This window comes from Lutra lutra, chromosome 12 (genome assembly GCF_902655055.1).
Source record: "Lutra lutra chromosome 12, mLutLut1.2, whole genome shotgun sequence".
Lineage (NCBI taxonomy): Eukaryota > Metazoa > Chordata > Mammalia > Carnivora > Mustelidae > Lutra > Lutra lutra.
In genome coordinates this window covers 94162425-94176059 of record NC_062289.1, presented here as the reverse complement: position 1 = coordinate 94176059, position 13635 = coordinate 94162425, and the positions used below count along the sequence as shown (strand labels likewise).

General features: G+C 44.7%; 1 protein-coding gene across 1 annotated transcript in view; it reads left to right on the top strand.

Moving 5' to 3' along the window:
* Positions 1 to 2999: 2999 nt before the first annotated feature.
* The window catches only part of SPPL3 (signal peptide peptidase like 3), a 141699-nt gene continuing 131063 nt past the window's right edge, over positions 3000 to 13635 (top strand). The window contains exon 1 of the mRNA XM_047697220.1: positions 3000 to 3121. Within this exon, the coding sequence (XP_047553176.1) occupies positions 3099 to 3121 (23 nt within the window). The 5' untranslated portion in view covers positions 3000 to 3098. The remainder of the gene's footprint in view (positions 3122 to 13635) is intronic.

Sequence of the window (13635 nt, the reverse complement as noted above, 5' to 3'; positions counted from 1 at the left end):
TGGCCCAGAGGTGCCATAGATGCACCTGGGACAGCTCCGCCTTGGAGCCAAGTGCTGCTGTCGGAGGCGGGGGGGACAAGAGTCACTCCCCAGTTCCCCAGGCTGAACAGACTCTAGCCTTTATTTCAGTCTGACCTTTAGGCCTGCAGAGAGCCCGCCCAGGACCTGGAGGTGCCTTCTACATCTTGGCCACTTTAGCCTGAGATGCTCAAGCCACTAGTCTCTAGGCTCACATTCCATCTTCCTAGGACCACATACACAGGGTCTCTGTGGCTTGGACATGCTCCTAGGCCGTCACATGTTTCTTATACAATCTACATTCACATGTACACCCAAGAGACATCTTGAGAGCCTCTGGTTTAGATGGAGAGAAGAAAACGTTTCTTCTCATTTCTGACCCCATACCTTCACCCCAACCTCTTCTCCCTCCTTTCTTCTACCATATATTTCTCAGTGCAAAGAATGGTCCCATTGCTTCTAGGACGGCCTAGACTTTCTTCCCTCAGCACCCCGTGGCCCATCCACCCGATACCAACAACTTTTCACTTGGCTTTGCTGTTAATGACTCACTGGGAGTGAAATCCAAGCAAATTGCCTGAAGGCTCCGTGTCTCTTTTTGTCTCATTAGTGACATGTCTGGTCTGTTTTGTTTTTAGCCTTCCAGACAAGAAGCTTCTGCATCTCTCAAAGCCACTTATACCTATGGCTTCTGGCCTTTCCCATGGGGCCTGGAGCCTCACTCATGCTCCTTTGAGACTCAGGATGACTGTGTGTCACACTTAAGGGGATAGATGGTGTTCTGTAAAAACACCTGGCAAAGCTGTAAGAGCTAAACGAACAGCAAGAATGTAGGCTCTCTGCCTTCCTATCTCCCCGTGATATCCCTACATCCAGTGGTGTTTATGGCTAGACAGATATTTGCAGGTTAGTATCTTTCTGCCAATGGTCAGAGGAAGGACCTGGTATTTTCTTAGGACCCTGCCTGCAACCCTCTTTGGGATTTTGACCTTATCAGTTGGCTCTTTCCCAGGCCTCTCTGGTGGAACTTCAGGAAACATGCTGAACCTGACTGGTCCTGGCACCTAGCAGTGGGGGAAGGAGGAAGAAGGAGAGATTCCTCCTGAAGGAAAAGTGTACTTGGCTTTCTCATTAATGGGTTCCCCTTGGGGAACAGGCAAGCAGCAGATGTATGGGCAATGGCCAACTGATCCATTTGGAGATAGATTCAGGGTGTGGTGTTCCCTGTAAGCCTGGGCAGGTCCTGGGAAACAGGAGCAGAGCTAGATCTGCTAGCTGAAATTGGGCCTGAAATTGGGCAAGCAGCATGGAGCTTGAATATGCTGGTTTCAGGTATGTGAGCTCTGCTCCCAGTGGAGACTGGGTCTGGGGAGCTAGTGTGTCTGTTGCTCAAGCATGCTTCTCAAACATGGAGCTGCACTGATCATTTTCATTCATGAACACAGTAACCAGCAAGGAGGCTTGGCTTGGCCTTTCAGAATCTCACTTCAGAGCAACTTATCAGTCCCTTCTCTCGATACTCGCCAGCACAAACCGTCTATCCCACTCCTGGATCCAAGCTCACTCCAGGCCTTCATATCTTTGGGCCTTGCCTCATGCCATTCTCTCTTCGTAGAACGTCTTTCCTCCTAGGAGACCACTAGAGTGGTCCTGGAGAAGCAACCCCCAGTGCCCAGAGGCTCAATACGTCTCTCTCTCCTCTCTTCTCCTATGCCCCAGACTCACTCTGTTGGTCTCTGGTCTAGCCCTATTACGTTTACTTCGTGCCTGCCTCCAGTCATGCCGATGGGCAGTTCCCTGAGCTTTTTGCTCCTGCATGACCAGCTCCTTCTCATCCTTCAGGTGTCAGCTCAAATGTCATCTCCTCAGCTAGGCCTTCCTTGACCGTTCATACACATTCTGCCCCATTATCTGGAGTTATCATCTTCATGAAACTTAGCATCTGAAATTATCTTCACCTATATGTTGGCCTGGACTATGTCTCTTCCTCTAGAATGTAAGCTCCTGGAGGGCAGAGATACAGCAGAATCAATTGATACGTGGTTTGTGCCCAATAAATATCTGTTGATTGATTAAATGAAGGCAAGTATGGGGTATTCGAGTTGTCACCCTGAGGCCCTGGCACAGAGCCTGGCGCAATAAAGGTTGGCTGCATGGAACGCTTGCTAGACGAATGAATGAACCAAGGAAAAAACGAAGCAAGGGATGCCGCGATCTGATTACTGACTGACAGGTTGACTGACAGTTGGGGGACGCTTGGCCCGCACACTGTTGATTGACGACTGACAGCTGAGTGGCAGCCAGCGGACCCGCATCGGGGCTCCTGATTGGCTGGTTGCTGCAGCCCCCTGAAAGGGGAAGGGGAGGGGGCCTGAGGCTACTGCTCGGGGTGCCGAGGAGGCGGCACCAAGCGGCGGAAGACGGCCCAACCGCCAGAAGCTGTGCGAGCAACAGTCGCCTCGAACCAGCAAACCGACGTCTCGCGCAGGGCCCGGCGCGAGGGGCGGGGCGCGCGCGTCACGTGAGCGTGTTTTGGGCACGTGACCCGCGCGGGGCCAAAGCTGGCCCCCGCCCCCTCCTCTCCTCCCCTCAGCGGGTGTGAGCCGAGCCGCCTCGCCTCACCGCCTAGCGCCCCCCTCAGCCGCCGCCGCCTCCGCCCGCCGGCCATGTCCCCCGGCCGCCGCCGCCGCCGCTCGAGCGCGGCGCTCCGGTGGCCCAGCGCGCAGTGAGCGCGGGGCCCTCTCGCTGCTCGCCCGCCCCGGGGCCCCCTTGTTCTCAGCGCCGCCGCCGCCGCCATGTTGGGTTTAGAGCCGCAGCGGAGCCGCCGCCGCCGCCGCGGGTGAGGGAGGCCGAGAGCGGAGCCCGCCCCGCCCCGGGGCCCAGGGAGCGGGGCCGCCTCGGAGCCCGGCCTCTCCCCGCCAGACGCCTTCCCGGCCCGCCCGCCGTGCAAGCCAGCGAGCGAGCGCCGGGCCGCGGCCGCGCCTTCCGCTCCCGGCCCGAGCGAGCCCGCCGCCCGTTCGTTCCCGCGCCGCCGCCGGGCCCGGCCAGAGCCTGCAGCGGAGCCCACGAGAGTCAGCGCCATGGCGGAGCAGACCTACTCGTGGTGAGTGCGGGGCTTAGGAGGCCGGGGCGCGGCGCAGGTGGGGGTCGGGGCGGCGGGGGGTGGGGGTGGGGGTGGGGGAGAGGAGGAGGAGGAACAGGTGCGCGTTGGGGGGGCGCGGGTTGGGGGTGCACGCCCCCCTCGTCCCCACCAGAGGGGGCGGCTGGCCCTCGTGGCGGGCGGTCAGCGCCGGAGGACCCAGAGTCCAAGACGGGGGATGGAGGCGGCGGCGGCGGCGGCCGCGGCGGATGTCATCTGGTCATGGGCGGAGCAGGTGATGGAGAAGGGGAGCATGACCCCAAGGTGGGAAGCCCACGGATGGGAAGTTGAATCCCGTGGGCACCCCGGAACTGACTTGAGGGGGTGGCTTCTGGGCAGGAGGATTGAAGGGGTGGGCAGAGGCGGGCCGGGGCAAGGGTGGGCCACCGGGCTGCGAGGAAGCTGGTGGGAAAAACAGGTGATAAGAGTCTGAACTTGGAAGTTGTGAGAGAGGAGGAGCCGTAACTGGGGGCCGCTGCTTATTAGCACCTGGCTGGCGAGTGAAGGGAGAGTTGGTAAGGTGGGCAGAGGCTCGGGTGTAACCGAAGGAAAACCGCGGAAGGAGTGTCTTGGGAACCATGGAGGGGAGTCCCGTGTGAAGATGTTGGAAGGGGATCCTGTTTGGATAACCACGTTCTGGAAAGGAAGTCGTTGGTGGCAGTGGGGCATGAGTAGAATCTTTGTGAGGATTGGTACTCTCTTTTAAAGTGGCCTGCTGCCCTGGTTCAAGTATGGAGATGGAAGATCTGCTAGTTATGTCCATTTTTGTGGGACTTCTAAAGTTATTAAATAGATTGTTAAGGATTGAGAAGTGTATTCTGCAGCTTATGGAGTGAGAATTTACCTCTCCTGAGAAGGGAGTGCAATGTTTGGGGAGAGGGGGCTGAGAGGCCTTCCTTTAGCATGTGGAGGTGGAATATTTGCAGGAGGGGTTGAAGGATAATGATAGTTTCCTTGAAGAGTGGAAATTGGACAGTGGGGAGGAAGTAATAACCGGAGGTTAAGGAAGGAAGAAATGGGATAAGTGTGGGATGGGAAACCTGGTTGCAATCTAGAGAGATTGTTTGAAGATGGTTTTACTCTTTGAAGCAAACGTGATTTGGGACGGAATTGTACTGCTTTCCCTTGTTAGAAAAAACACAGTTGGGAATAGCATGGCTTTTGGAGTTGGAAGACTTTGTTTGGAAGTCCTGTTCATCACTGACTTGCTTTATAACTGGGCACGATAGTAAGTTCTCCGTTCCCTTACCTATTAAATAGGGAATTGCCTTTTTCATAGGTTGTAAAGATTAAATGAATAACTTTACAAAGCACATGGCAAACTGTAAAGTGTTGCATTTTATTACATTATAGCTAGGGAAACAGCAAAGAAATGGGTAATACATGAAAATAAAGAATGGGGGCACCTGGGTGGCTCAGTGGGTTAAGCCGCTGCCTTCGGCTCAGGTCATGATCCCAGGTCCTGGGTTCGAGTCCCGCATCGGGCTTTCTGCTCAGCAGGGAGCCTGCTTCCTCCTCTCTCTCTGCCTGCCTCTCTGCTTACTTGTGATTTCTCTCTGTCAAATAAATAAAATCTTTAAAAAAAAAAAAGAAAATAAAGAATGGTTTTAGGTAGAGGGCTTTAACGGAGTAGATATTTTGTGGTGGTTGAGGTTATGGTAGGTAAGTCAGGAACTCTTTGTGTCTTCACATAGGGAAAGAGGGTTAGTGGATGGAAGATGATAATTCAGAAGGGAACTTCAGTGCTCAAAAAGAAGATAACTGAGAGTCTGCAAAAAGTAACACTAAAGAATTAAAACATTGGTGAACAGTTGTGACTGCAAGTGTATTTTTAAAAGTGTTAACTAATTGGATAGTTTTGAGCAGCAGTGAGCTGTTTCTCCTTAACAGGTATTAATGGAACACAAGATCACAGTTTGAGCCTTCTTATGGACCAAATTAAGTCCCATAACTAACTTAACTAACTCATCTTGAGCTCTTAACATTGACTGGCCCAGCTGAGAGTTCTGATGGCTGCCCTTCTGCTTTTATTGTGCCATACAGAGACTGAATTGTTGAAAGGGTAAACACAGGGGCCAAGAAGTGGGGAAAATGAACATGTTTTGCTAGATATTTTGGCCACACACTATGTGATGTTGGACAGCTCTACTAGTTAAGGGGGGACTACTTTGTGAAGTTTGGTGTTTTATAATATTTATCCTTCTGAAATACTTCAGTCTTAGCTGCTTTTGCTCTATAGGCAAAGAAGCTTCTTGAAATCAGAATGGTTATTAGCCTGCCACCTTTAGCAAGTTTTGAGACGGTGAAAGTTTTTACAGCATCGTGAGAGAGGGAGGTGTTTGAGGAGGGAGGATTGGGAAACCAAAGAGCATTCTAGGTTCTGATAGTTACCATAGGTAATTATCCATGTAAAGTACACGTTTAATTCTCACCAGTCCCTGAGGTAGGTGACCATTCTGTTTTTTGGAGGAGGAAGCTTAGGCTGAGGAGACCAAATGATTTGTCCGAGATACTTCACCTGTGATGCTTTATTTTGTTTGACACAAATTCCCACATCATTGTTTTCCTTCTCCTTGTAATATAAGTGTGGAAAAGGTATTCCAAAAGTACATGTGAACTGAGCTTTGGATTATCTCTCGTTTTGCAGTATCTTTGTCACTGTTCCTTTGATTCATGTAAATAGGAGTTGATTTTTTTTTTTTTAACAGACTTTTTCTTCACTCATTTGTATGTGGCCTTTAGGAAAATCAACCTTGTGGGGACTATTGTGGCAGTATAGATTTGTCTGAGGATGAAGTCAGTGAAGAATGTAGAAAGTAGTTGTTAGAAGAATGAGAATAGGTTCCTTAGGATTTTCTTTTTTTTTTTTTTAAGATTTTGTTTTTAGAATCTCTACACGTAAATGGGGCTCGAACACACAATCCTGAGATCAAGAGTCAAAAGGTCCACTGACTGAGCCAGCCACGTGCCCCAGGATTGTCATAAAATGATATGTAAATTATAAAGCAAAATTGGCCATGAGGTGGTGATTGTTGAAGCTTAGTGATGAGTACTTGGAGGTTTATTGCCATGTTTACATTTTTCATAATAACAAGTTAATTTAAGAAAACTAATACACATGTTGTTCATGCAGTTTTCTGGTTTCTTGTGCTTGCTTTCTGTGTTGAGAAGCCAGAATGGGTGTGCTGAATTAAGAATATATAGATTATGACCTGATGAATGAGGGGGCACAAGCCACTCAGGTAGTTGGCAGGTAGCTTTCTCAGCATCTGAGCTCCCACTTTGGGGAAGGGAAATCCAAGGGGTCATTGCAGTTGAAGATGCAGTTTCAGTACACCCATACAGTGGAAGTACAGTAGCCCCCGTTATCTGTGGGGTTTACATGCCAGGATCCCAGTGGATGCCTGAGGTTGAGGGTAGTATCGAACCCTATACGTGCTGTGTTTTCTCTATATGTACATGCCTATGGTAAAGTTCAAGTTATAATTTAGGCCTTGTAAGAGATTAATAACAAATAATAAAACAGCTACAACAATACACTGTGATAAAAGTTATGTGAACGTGGCCTCAAAATATCTTATTGTACTGTATTCACCCTTGTAACATACGAGATGATGAAATGCTTATGTGATGAGATAAGTGAGATGAATGATATAGGCATTGTGACGTAGCATTAGGCTACTATCGACCTAAGGACAATACGTAAGGAGGAGAATCATCTCCTTCTAGACTGGTTGACCCTGGTAACTGAAACCGTGGGGCTCAGTGAGCCAGGGAAAGGGCAGTCCTCTGTCCCAGGTCACAAACAGGAGATACAGAGTAGGGTAGCAAACACCTATTACTTATAAGATGATGGAGGTGGAGGTCAGTAATTGGGGGTCTTACTTCTAGAGGTTATTTATAAAGGTGCCCCGGGGAAAAGCAAAGCAGGGACTTGTGGGCCTCCTAAACTCAAATCGTTATCTAAATGTCCAGACTCTGGGTGTGATTACAGATAATCATACTGTAAAATGGCTGGGCATCAACTCTGAAAAACAAAATTCTTGTCTTCGAAAGTTGTTTTCCTCATCACACTTTCTTCCAGCAAATTCTATCAAAATCCCATTACCTAAGGTTCACCTGAAATTCCACTAGCTGAGAAGCATTTTCTGAACACCCCAACTGAAAGTGATCTCTTTGTTTTGGATACTTGTAGTCTGTCTGCATCTTTCCTTCCTTTACTTGTGTGAATACCTAGCTTCTTCATTAGATTATAAACTCCTTGAGGGAAAGGACACTGTTAGACTACCCTTTGTCCTCCCATATACTTAGCACATTGTCTTGCCCATAGCTTCTACTTAAAACACGCTGACTGAATATGATAGGTTTAGAGGGTGGTTCTTCCTTTGTTGAAAGAATATTTTAAGTGTAAGGGAAAGCTACAGATAAGTATTTACTAAAATCCTTGTACTTATAAAAGAGAGCTTTTGGTAACTTAGTTTCCTGGTGTCACAGTGCTGTAAGAATGAGTAATGCCATCCTTAATAAAGTTTTAAATAAAAGCTATTGACAGATGAAATTAAAATAATTGGTAGTAACACCACAGTCTTTATCACCATGTACCCACAAGATTCAGCTTGTGTTCTTTTTACTTGTATACTGAGGAAGTAAAAGAACTCATGTGAAAACACAAATAGAAGGTGCAAACTAGATTTTTATTAATTTGAGAAAAACACCTTGCTCAATATATATTTGTGAGTGTTATTTTAGCAAAAGTTCTGTGGAAAACAGGAACTTCTCTCCCTCCCTCCCTCTCTCTCTCTCTCTCTCTCTCTTTTTTTTTTTTTTTTTAAGAAACTTCTCTCTTGATGAAGTCAGTGCAGTACTTCAGTCTTGGTGGTAAAAATGATTTACGTTAGGATTAATATTGGTGTAGAAAGAAAAGGGAATAAGTACATGTTAACTTCATCGAGATGAATTTTGTTACCAGAGTAGTATCATAATATTTTATGGTGTGTTTTCTGGGTGCTAGGGCTTTCAAGAATTGCTAAGTAAGGAAACTGAGGCTCAAAGAATTTAAGTAACTTGCCAAATAACATGTAAATGGTGAAAGGGCTCAAAGTCAAGACTGTTTAATGTGAAGATTCTGTCACTGAATCTGTCTACTTCCATTTCCACAATCACTCCTCTAAGCCAGCCCATCTTTTGCTTGAGTTCACTGTTAGCCTCCTCACTGGGTCTCCCTTTCCCCATTCTCCACGTGATAGCCATTCTCCTCAGTGGACTTTTTTTCTTTTTTTTTAAAGATTTAATTTAATTATTTGAGAGAGACAGTGAGAGAGAGAGCATGAGAGGGGGGAGGTCAGAGGGAGAAACAGACTCCCCATGGTGCTAGGAGCCCAAATTAGGACTTGATCCCAGGACTTCAGGATCATGACCTGAGCCGAAGACAGTCGCTTAACCAGCTGAGCCACTCAGGCACCTCTGAGTGGTCTTCTGACAGTTTAACTTAGATTGTGCCTGTCCTCTGCTTAAAACTCTTCAGTGGTCATACTTGGAATAAAATCCAGGTTCCTCAGCATGCTCTTCATGGTCTCATCTTGTGTGTGTCTCTAAGGGTTGACAGACAATAAACTAAAAGTTACACAGGGGTAAGAATCTTTCTATTTGGGTATTCTCTTCAGTGCCTGGCATGTAGTGGGTAGCTGGTAAATATTTACTGAACAAATGTATGAGAACGCTTCCCCCTGGACTAAGTATCCTAAGATCTACTCTTTAAGGATTGCATTATATTGAGGTAATATACTGTGATGATAATGGGCTTTATCCTGCTGGGTATTTGCAAATAGTGCTACACCTGAGAATGAGAAATAACACAGATCTCTAGAACTTTATGGAAGTCACTTCCTTGCAATTACTATTGTGTATCATTGTATCTGTTGATGAACATATCTGTTCTTTGTATCTTGTGGTCTTTGCATCTTATGCAAGTTTTTAACCCACTGAGCCACCCAGGTGCCCCCTTATGCAGGTTTTTCAGAGAGAAACTATTTAGTTGAAAATGTGTGTCTTGGGATGCCTGGGTGGCTCAGTCGGTTAAGCCACTGCCTTCAGCCCAGGTCGTGATCCCAGGGTCCTGGGATCAAGTCCAATATCGGGCTCCTAGCTCGGCAGGGAGCCTGCTTCTCTCTCTGCCTCTGCCTGCCACTCTGCCTGCTTGCTCTCTCTCTCTCTCTCTCTCTGACAAATAAATAAATAAAATCTTAAAAAAAAAAAAAAGAAAAATATGTGTCTAGCATTAAAGACTTTAGATTTGCTCACTTTAAAAACATGTTTTGCTTATAGTTAAGGTGGTATAATAATGGTTTGGTGATGCGTGATTCAGACTGAAATTAACCAAAACTAAGACCAGAAATTCGTATTGAAATCATTTCCCTCAGGGTTTCTTATGAAGCCTGGGGATGGGGGAGAGGGAAGCTGGAGAGTCTGTAACCATATCAGCTTTTAATTTCCCAAGTGGTGTTAAGAATTAAAATGCCTAATGTCCATGCATTTCTTAGAACAGATTTCTATGTGACCATTTATTTTAGAGATGACAAATGCCATGAATTGAGGTGTTATGGAGCTCTGTGTAACTGTATTTTACTTCAACATTAATAACTTAGTTTTTATCATTCTCATGTTTCACCAGATCATCTCTTGGAAAATCAGGGGATGTTCTAAGAGGAGGGTGTCTAGCCAAATACTCTTGGCTACATTTGGCATCTGAGCCTTATGTTATTGCTGTCCCTAGCAGTTGAGCCATAAGTATGACTTGATTTGTTAAATTCTAGAATATATTTTCTGGAGTTTAATGGTTGCTTCTTGGGAGTTAAAGGAAATAGTGGTTTTATATGTTGTATGTATAAGTCAATAAATTTTACAACTTTGCAACAAGTTTCTGTAATATTTTCCAATCCTCACTTAAAAAGTTAGAGATAGAATGCTCTTCTTCTGTGATTTTAATCTCTTAGGTGTCTAGAGGGGCTCCAGGTACCAAATTCAGTTTTATAGGGAAAATCTACAGTTAGTCCCCAGGATCCTCACAATGAATTCTTACCTCCCAGATTTTATTAATAGGTCTCACTAGGGCCACAGCTTAAAACAGACCCATGCATTAGCTGTGATTAGACTAGATTGAGCACCTGTGAAAAGTTAGGTTAGAAAATATTTTTAAGGTATTAGGCCAACTAATATATAATAGCCTAATAGAGACCTAATAGAAAATCCCATTTCTTGGCTTTTGGGTGTCACTCTAATTTGGTAAGGAGACTTGATAATCTCTATTTTGGAGTTCTGGTATTGATAGTGAAGAACCGCTAAGGGATAAAAACCCAAAGTGTGCTAAAGTAGAGGTGTACTCTACTTGGTTAGATTTCTGTGTTTGTGAATTATATTGAATATAATTGGTTGCTCAATAAGTATTCATTCTGCCAATTCCACTGGTTAAATTTTTGTTTGAAATCGAAATTCTAAAATAGGATCTAATTCCATTCTGGTTTCTTTGAATTGGGAAATTTTTTCTTTGAGGGTGATTTCTATCTCTGATGAACTGTGATCCTAGTCTTGTCTTTGAGTCACAGTATTGTATTCTGTACAGTGGTTATGCCTGTCCTACTCCGAAGAGTTGTTGCAAGGATTCAGTGAGATAATACATCTGCAAATGCTTTGTAAGTTACTAAGTGAAATATAAAAACAAGGTATTTGTGCTCTACGTTGTTAGATCCAGACAGGTTCCAAGTACAGAATTCCTCACTACAGAAATGGTTTTTCTCATTTCATAATATAACCAGTCTTTAAACTTTGAGATGTCCATTCTGAGAATCCAAACAATGCCATATAAAAAGAAGGAGAATTGGGGCACCTGGGTGGCTCAGTGGGTTAAGCCGTAGCCTTTGGCTCAGGTCATGATCTCAGGGTCCTGGGATCGAGTCCCGCATCGGGCTCTCTGCTCAGCAGGGAGCCTGCTTCCCTCTCTCTCTCTCTCTGCCTGCCTCTCTGTCTGCTCGTGATCTCTCTCTATCAAATAAATAAATTAAAAAAAAGAATAGTTTGCAAATTATCATTGATTAATGTAGTTGCCTTTGAAATGTGCTATAAGGCCATCTTCTTTTAGTCACATTTCATAGTCCAAAAATAAAAAAGAAAAATCGTAAATTGAATAAAACTTACAAAAATAAGTTTTTTTCATGTAAGTTTTATTTTGATCTTAGAAGGCAAATTCCTTCATAATATACTCAGATGAGGGAAGAGGACAATGATGTAGATAATCCTAGTCTTTTCCTGGTTTTCTTTGGAATGCACAGGATACTCGTACCCTAAAATGCCCAAGGACAGGCTGTTAGCAGTCTCTTACCTGTTTCCTTACTCCACACTACTTATTCCAGGCACACCCACTTCCCCCTCATCTGAGGGCCTCAGACTTTGGCTTCACTCTTGATCTAAATAGGACATGTGCAGCAGAGTTTTAATTGTTTCTTCAATTTGGTTATACAGACATTTTGACTGAAGTACAGTGCTTGACTTTGTTGTTTCCTTGTCTTAATTTTTGCCCAAGTTGTCTAGCTTTACTTTCCAAGCTTGTGAATCTTGGGGCTTTGTCTGACAGCCTTAACTTTTAAACCTTTGACTATATGCTTTGCTGACTTATAAACTCCCCCCAATTTACATTTATTTCTCAAAAGTGCTTGCAAAAATACTGTTAGAGGTAAAGGTTAGTTTTAGGGGCACCTGGGGTGGCTGGGTCCTCAGGGTCCTGGGATGAAGGCCCTGTGTTTGGCTCTCTGCTCAGCAGGGAGTCTGCTTCTTCCTTTCTCTCCCTCTGTATGCTCTCGCTCTCTCTCAAATAAATAAAATCTTTAAAAAAATTAGTTTCAGAGATTGAATTCTCTTACCTCTGCATTGATTAGTGCAAGCACCAGTACCTTAAAAGTATTAAGGTCACAGGGCACCTGGGTGGCTCAGTGGGTTAAAGCCTCTGCCTTCAGCTCAGGTCATGATCCCAGGGTCCTGGGATCGAGCCCCACATTGGGCTCTCTGCTCAGCAGGGAGCCTGCTTTCCTCCCTCTCTCTCTCTCTCTGCCTACTTGTGATCTCTGTCTGTCAAATAAATAAATAAAATCTTTTAAAAAAAAGTATTAAGGTCAGATATCTTAAAAATATTTTCAAATGTAAGTTTTATAGGAACTCAAGTCTAGACTTGTTACAGAAATGCCACCTGCGACCACTGTGAGGCTAGTGAAAGTTAAAGATTTGAGATGGGGTGAGTTAACCAAGACAGAGAGAGTAGTTCTGAGGGCAGAATGGAGACCTGGAAGTTGAGGCTTGGGAAACCTCACAGTTGAGAAATGGGAGGAAGAAGAGGAGTCAGAGGAAGCTCCATCAGAAGTAGGATAATTAGCAAAGCTCAACAGTGATGAAAGAAAAGGCATGGAGAATTTTGGGGGACAAGAGTGTAAAAGGCTACAGGGTTCAAAGAGAATGAAGAAAAAACAGACTGTTGAATTTGCAAAGGAAGTCATTAGTGAAAGTGCACTAATAAAGATCAGAGTAGTGAGGGTGAAAGGCAGATTAGGTCAGGGTAATGAAGAAATAAAAGCATCCTTTGGGTATGGGCCATTTGTTGGCAAGATAAGATGAGAAAGACATAAGGAAAGAAGATAGGATGCTTGATATAGACAGGGGCCATAGTCTTCTGGTTTTCTTTTTTTTTCTTTTCTTTCTTTCTTTTCCTTTTTTTTTTTTTTTTTTTTGATAAGGGGAGAGAATTGTGTATTTGAAGCTAGAGAGGAGGAGAAACTGATCTTGGAAAGACTTTTCTGTTTTTAACTGTAGTTTAAATTTAGAGATTTTTATTTGTTTATTTTAATCACAGATTTCAATTAAGAGTTTTGAAGGGAACTTAATGGGGAATGTGTATACATTTACTCTTTGCTTCTCTCGTGTTTGTATTGCCACTAGTTCAGCTTGTATTGCTTTTGAAGGTCTTGTTTCATGTGTGTGTGTGTGTGTGTGTGTGTGTGTGTGTGTGTGTATGTTTAATTGTATCTGTGTGTGTGTGTGTGTTGTATCAGTGTAAAATCCAACCTCTTTGGTCTGACTTTCGAAACAGTCTTGCCTTGTAACCCTACTTCCCTGTATTTTCTTTAAAATGCTTGTTATTTCTGCCAAACTGGGTTACTCATCATTTCCCCTTTTATTTAAGGTGACTCCTATACCTGGTTAGTCTTTCTCCCAAGTCTCTAAATATGTAAGTCCAAAGCATCTTTCAAGGTACTGCTGAAATGCTGTCCTCTTGTTACAGAACCTTCTGATTCGCCCAGGAGAAATATTCTTCTGATGCCTTTAGTTCTTTTTCTGATCCTGTGATGTGCCAGTCCTTTTATGATTTTTCTGACCTTGTATTGAATATATTTATGTGACTGTCTCCCCCCCCCCCCCCCCCCCGCATGAATTCTGTA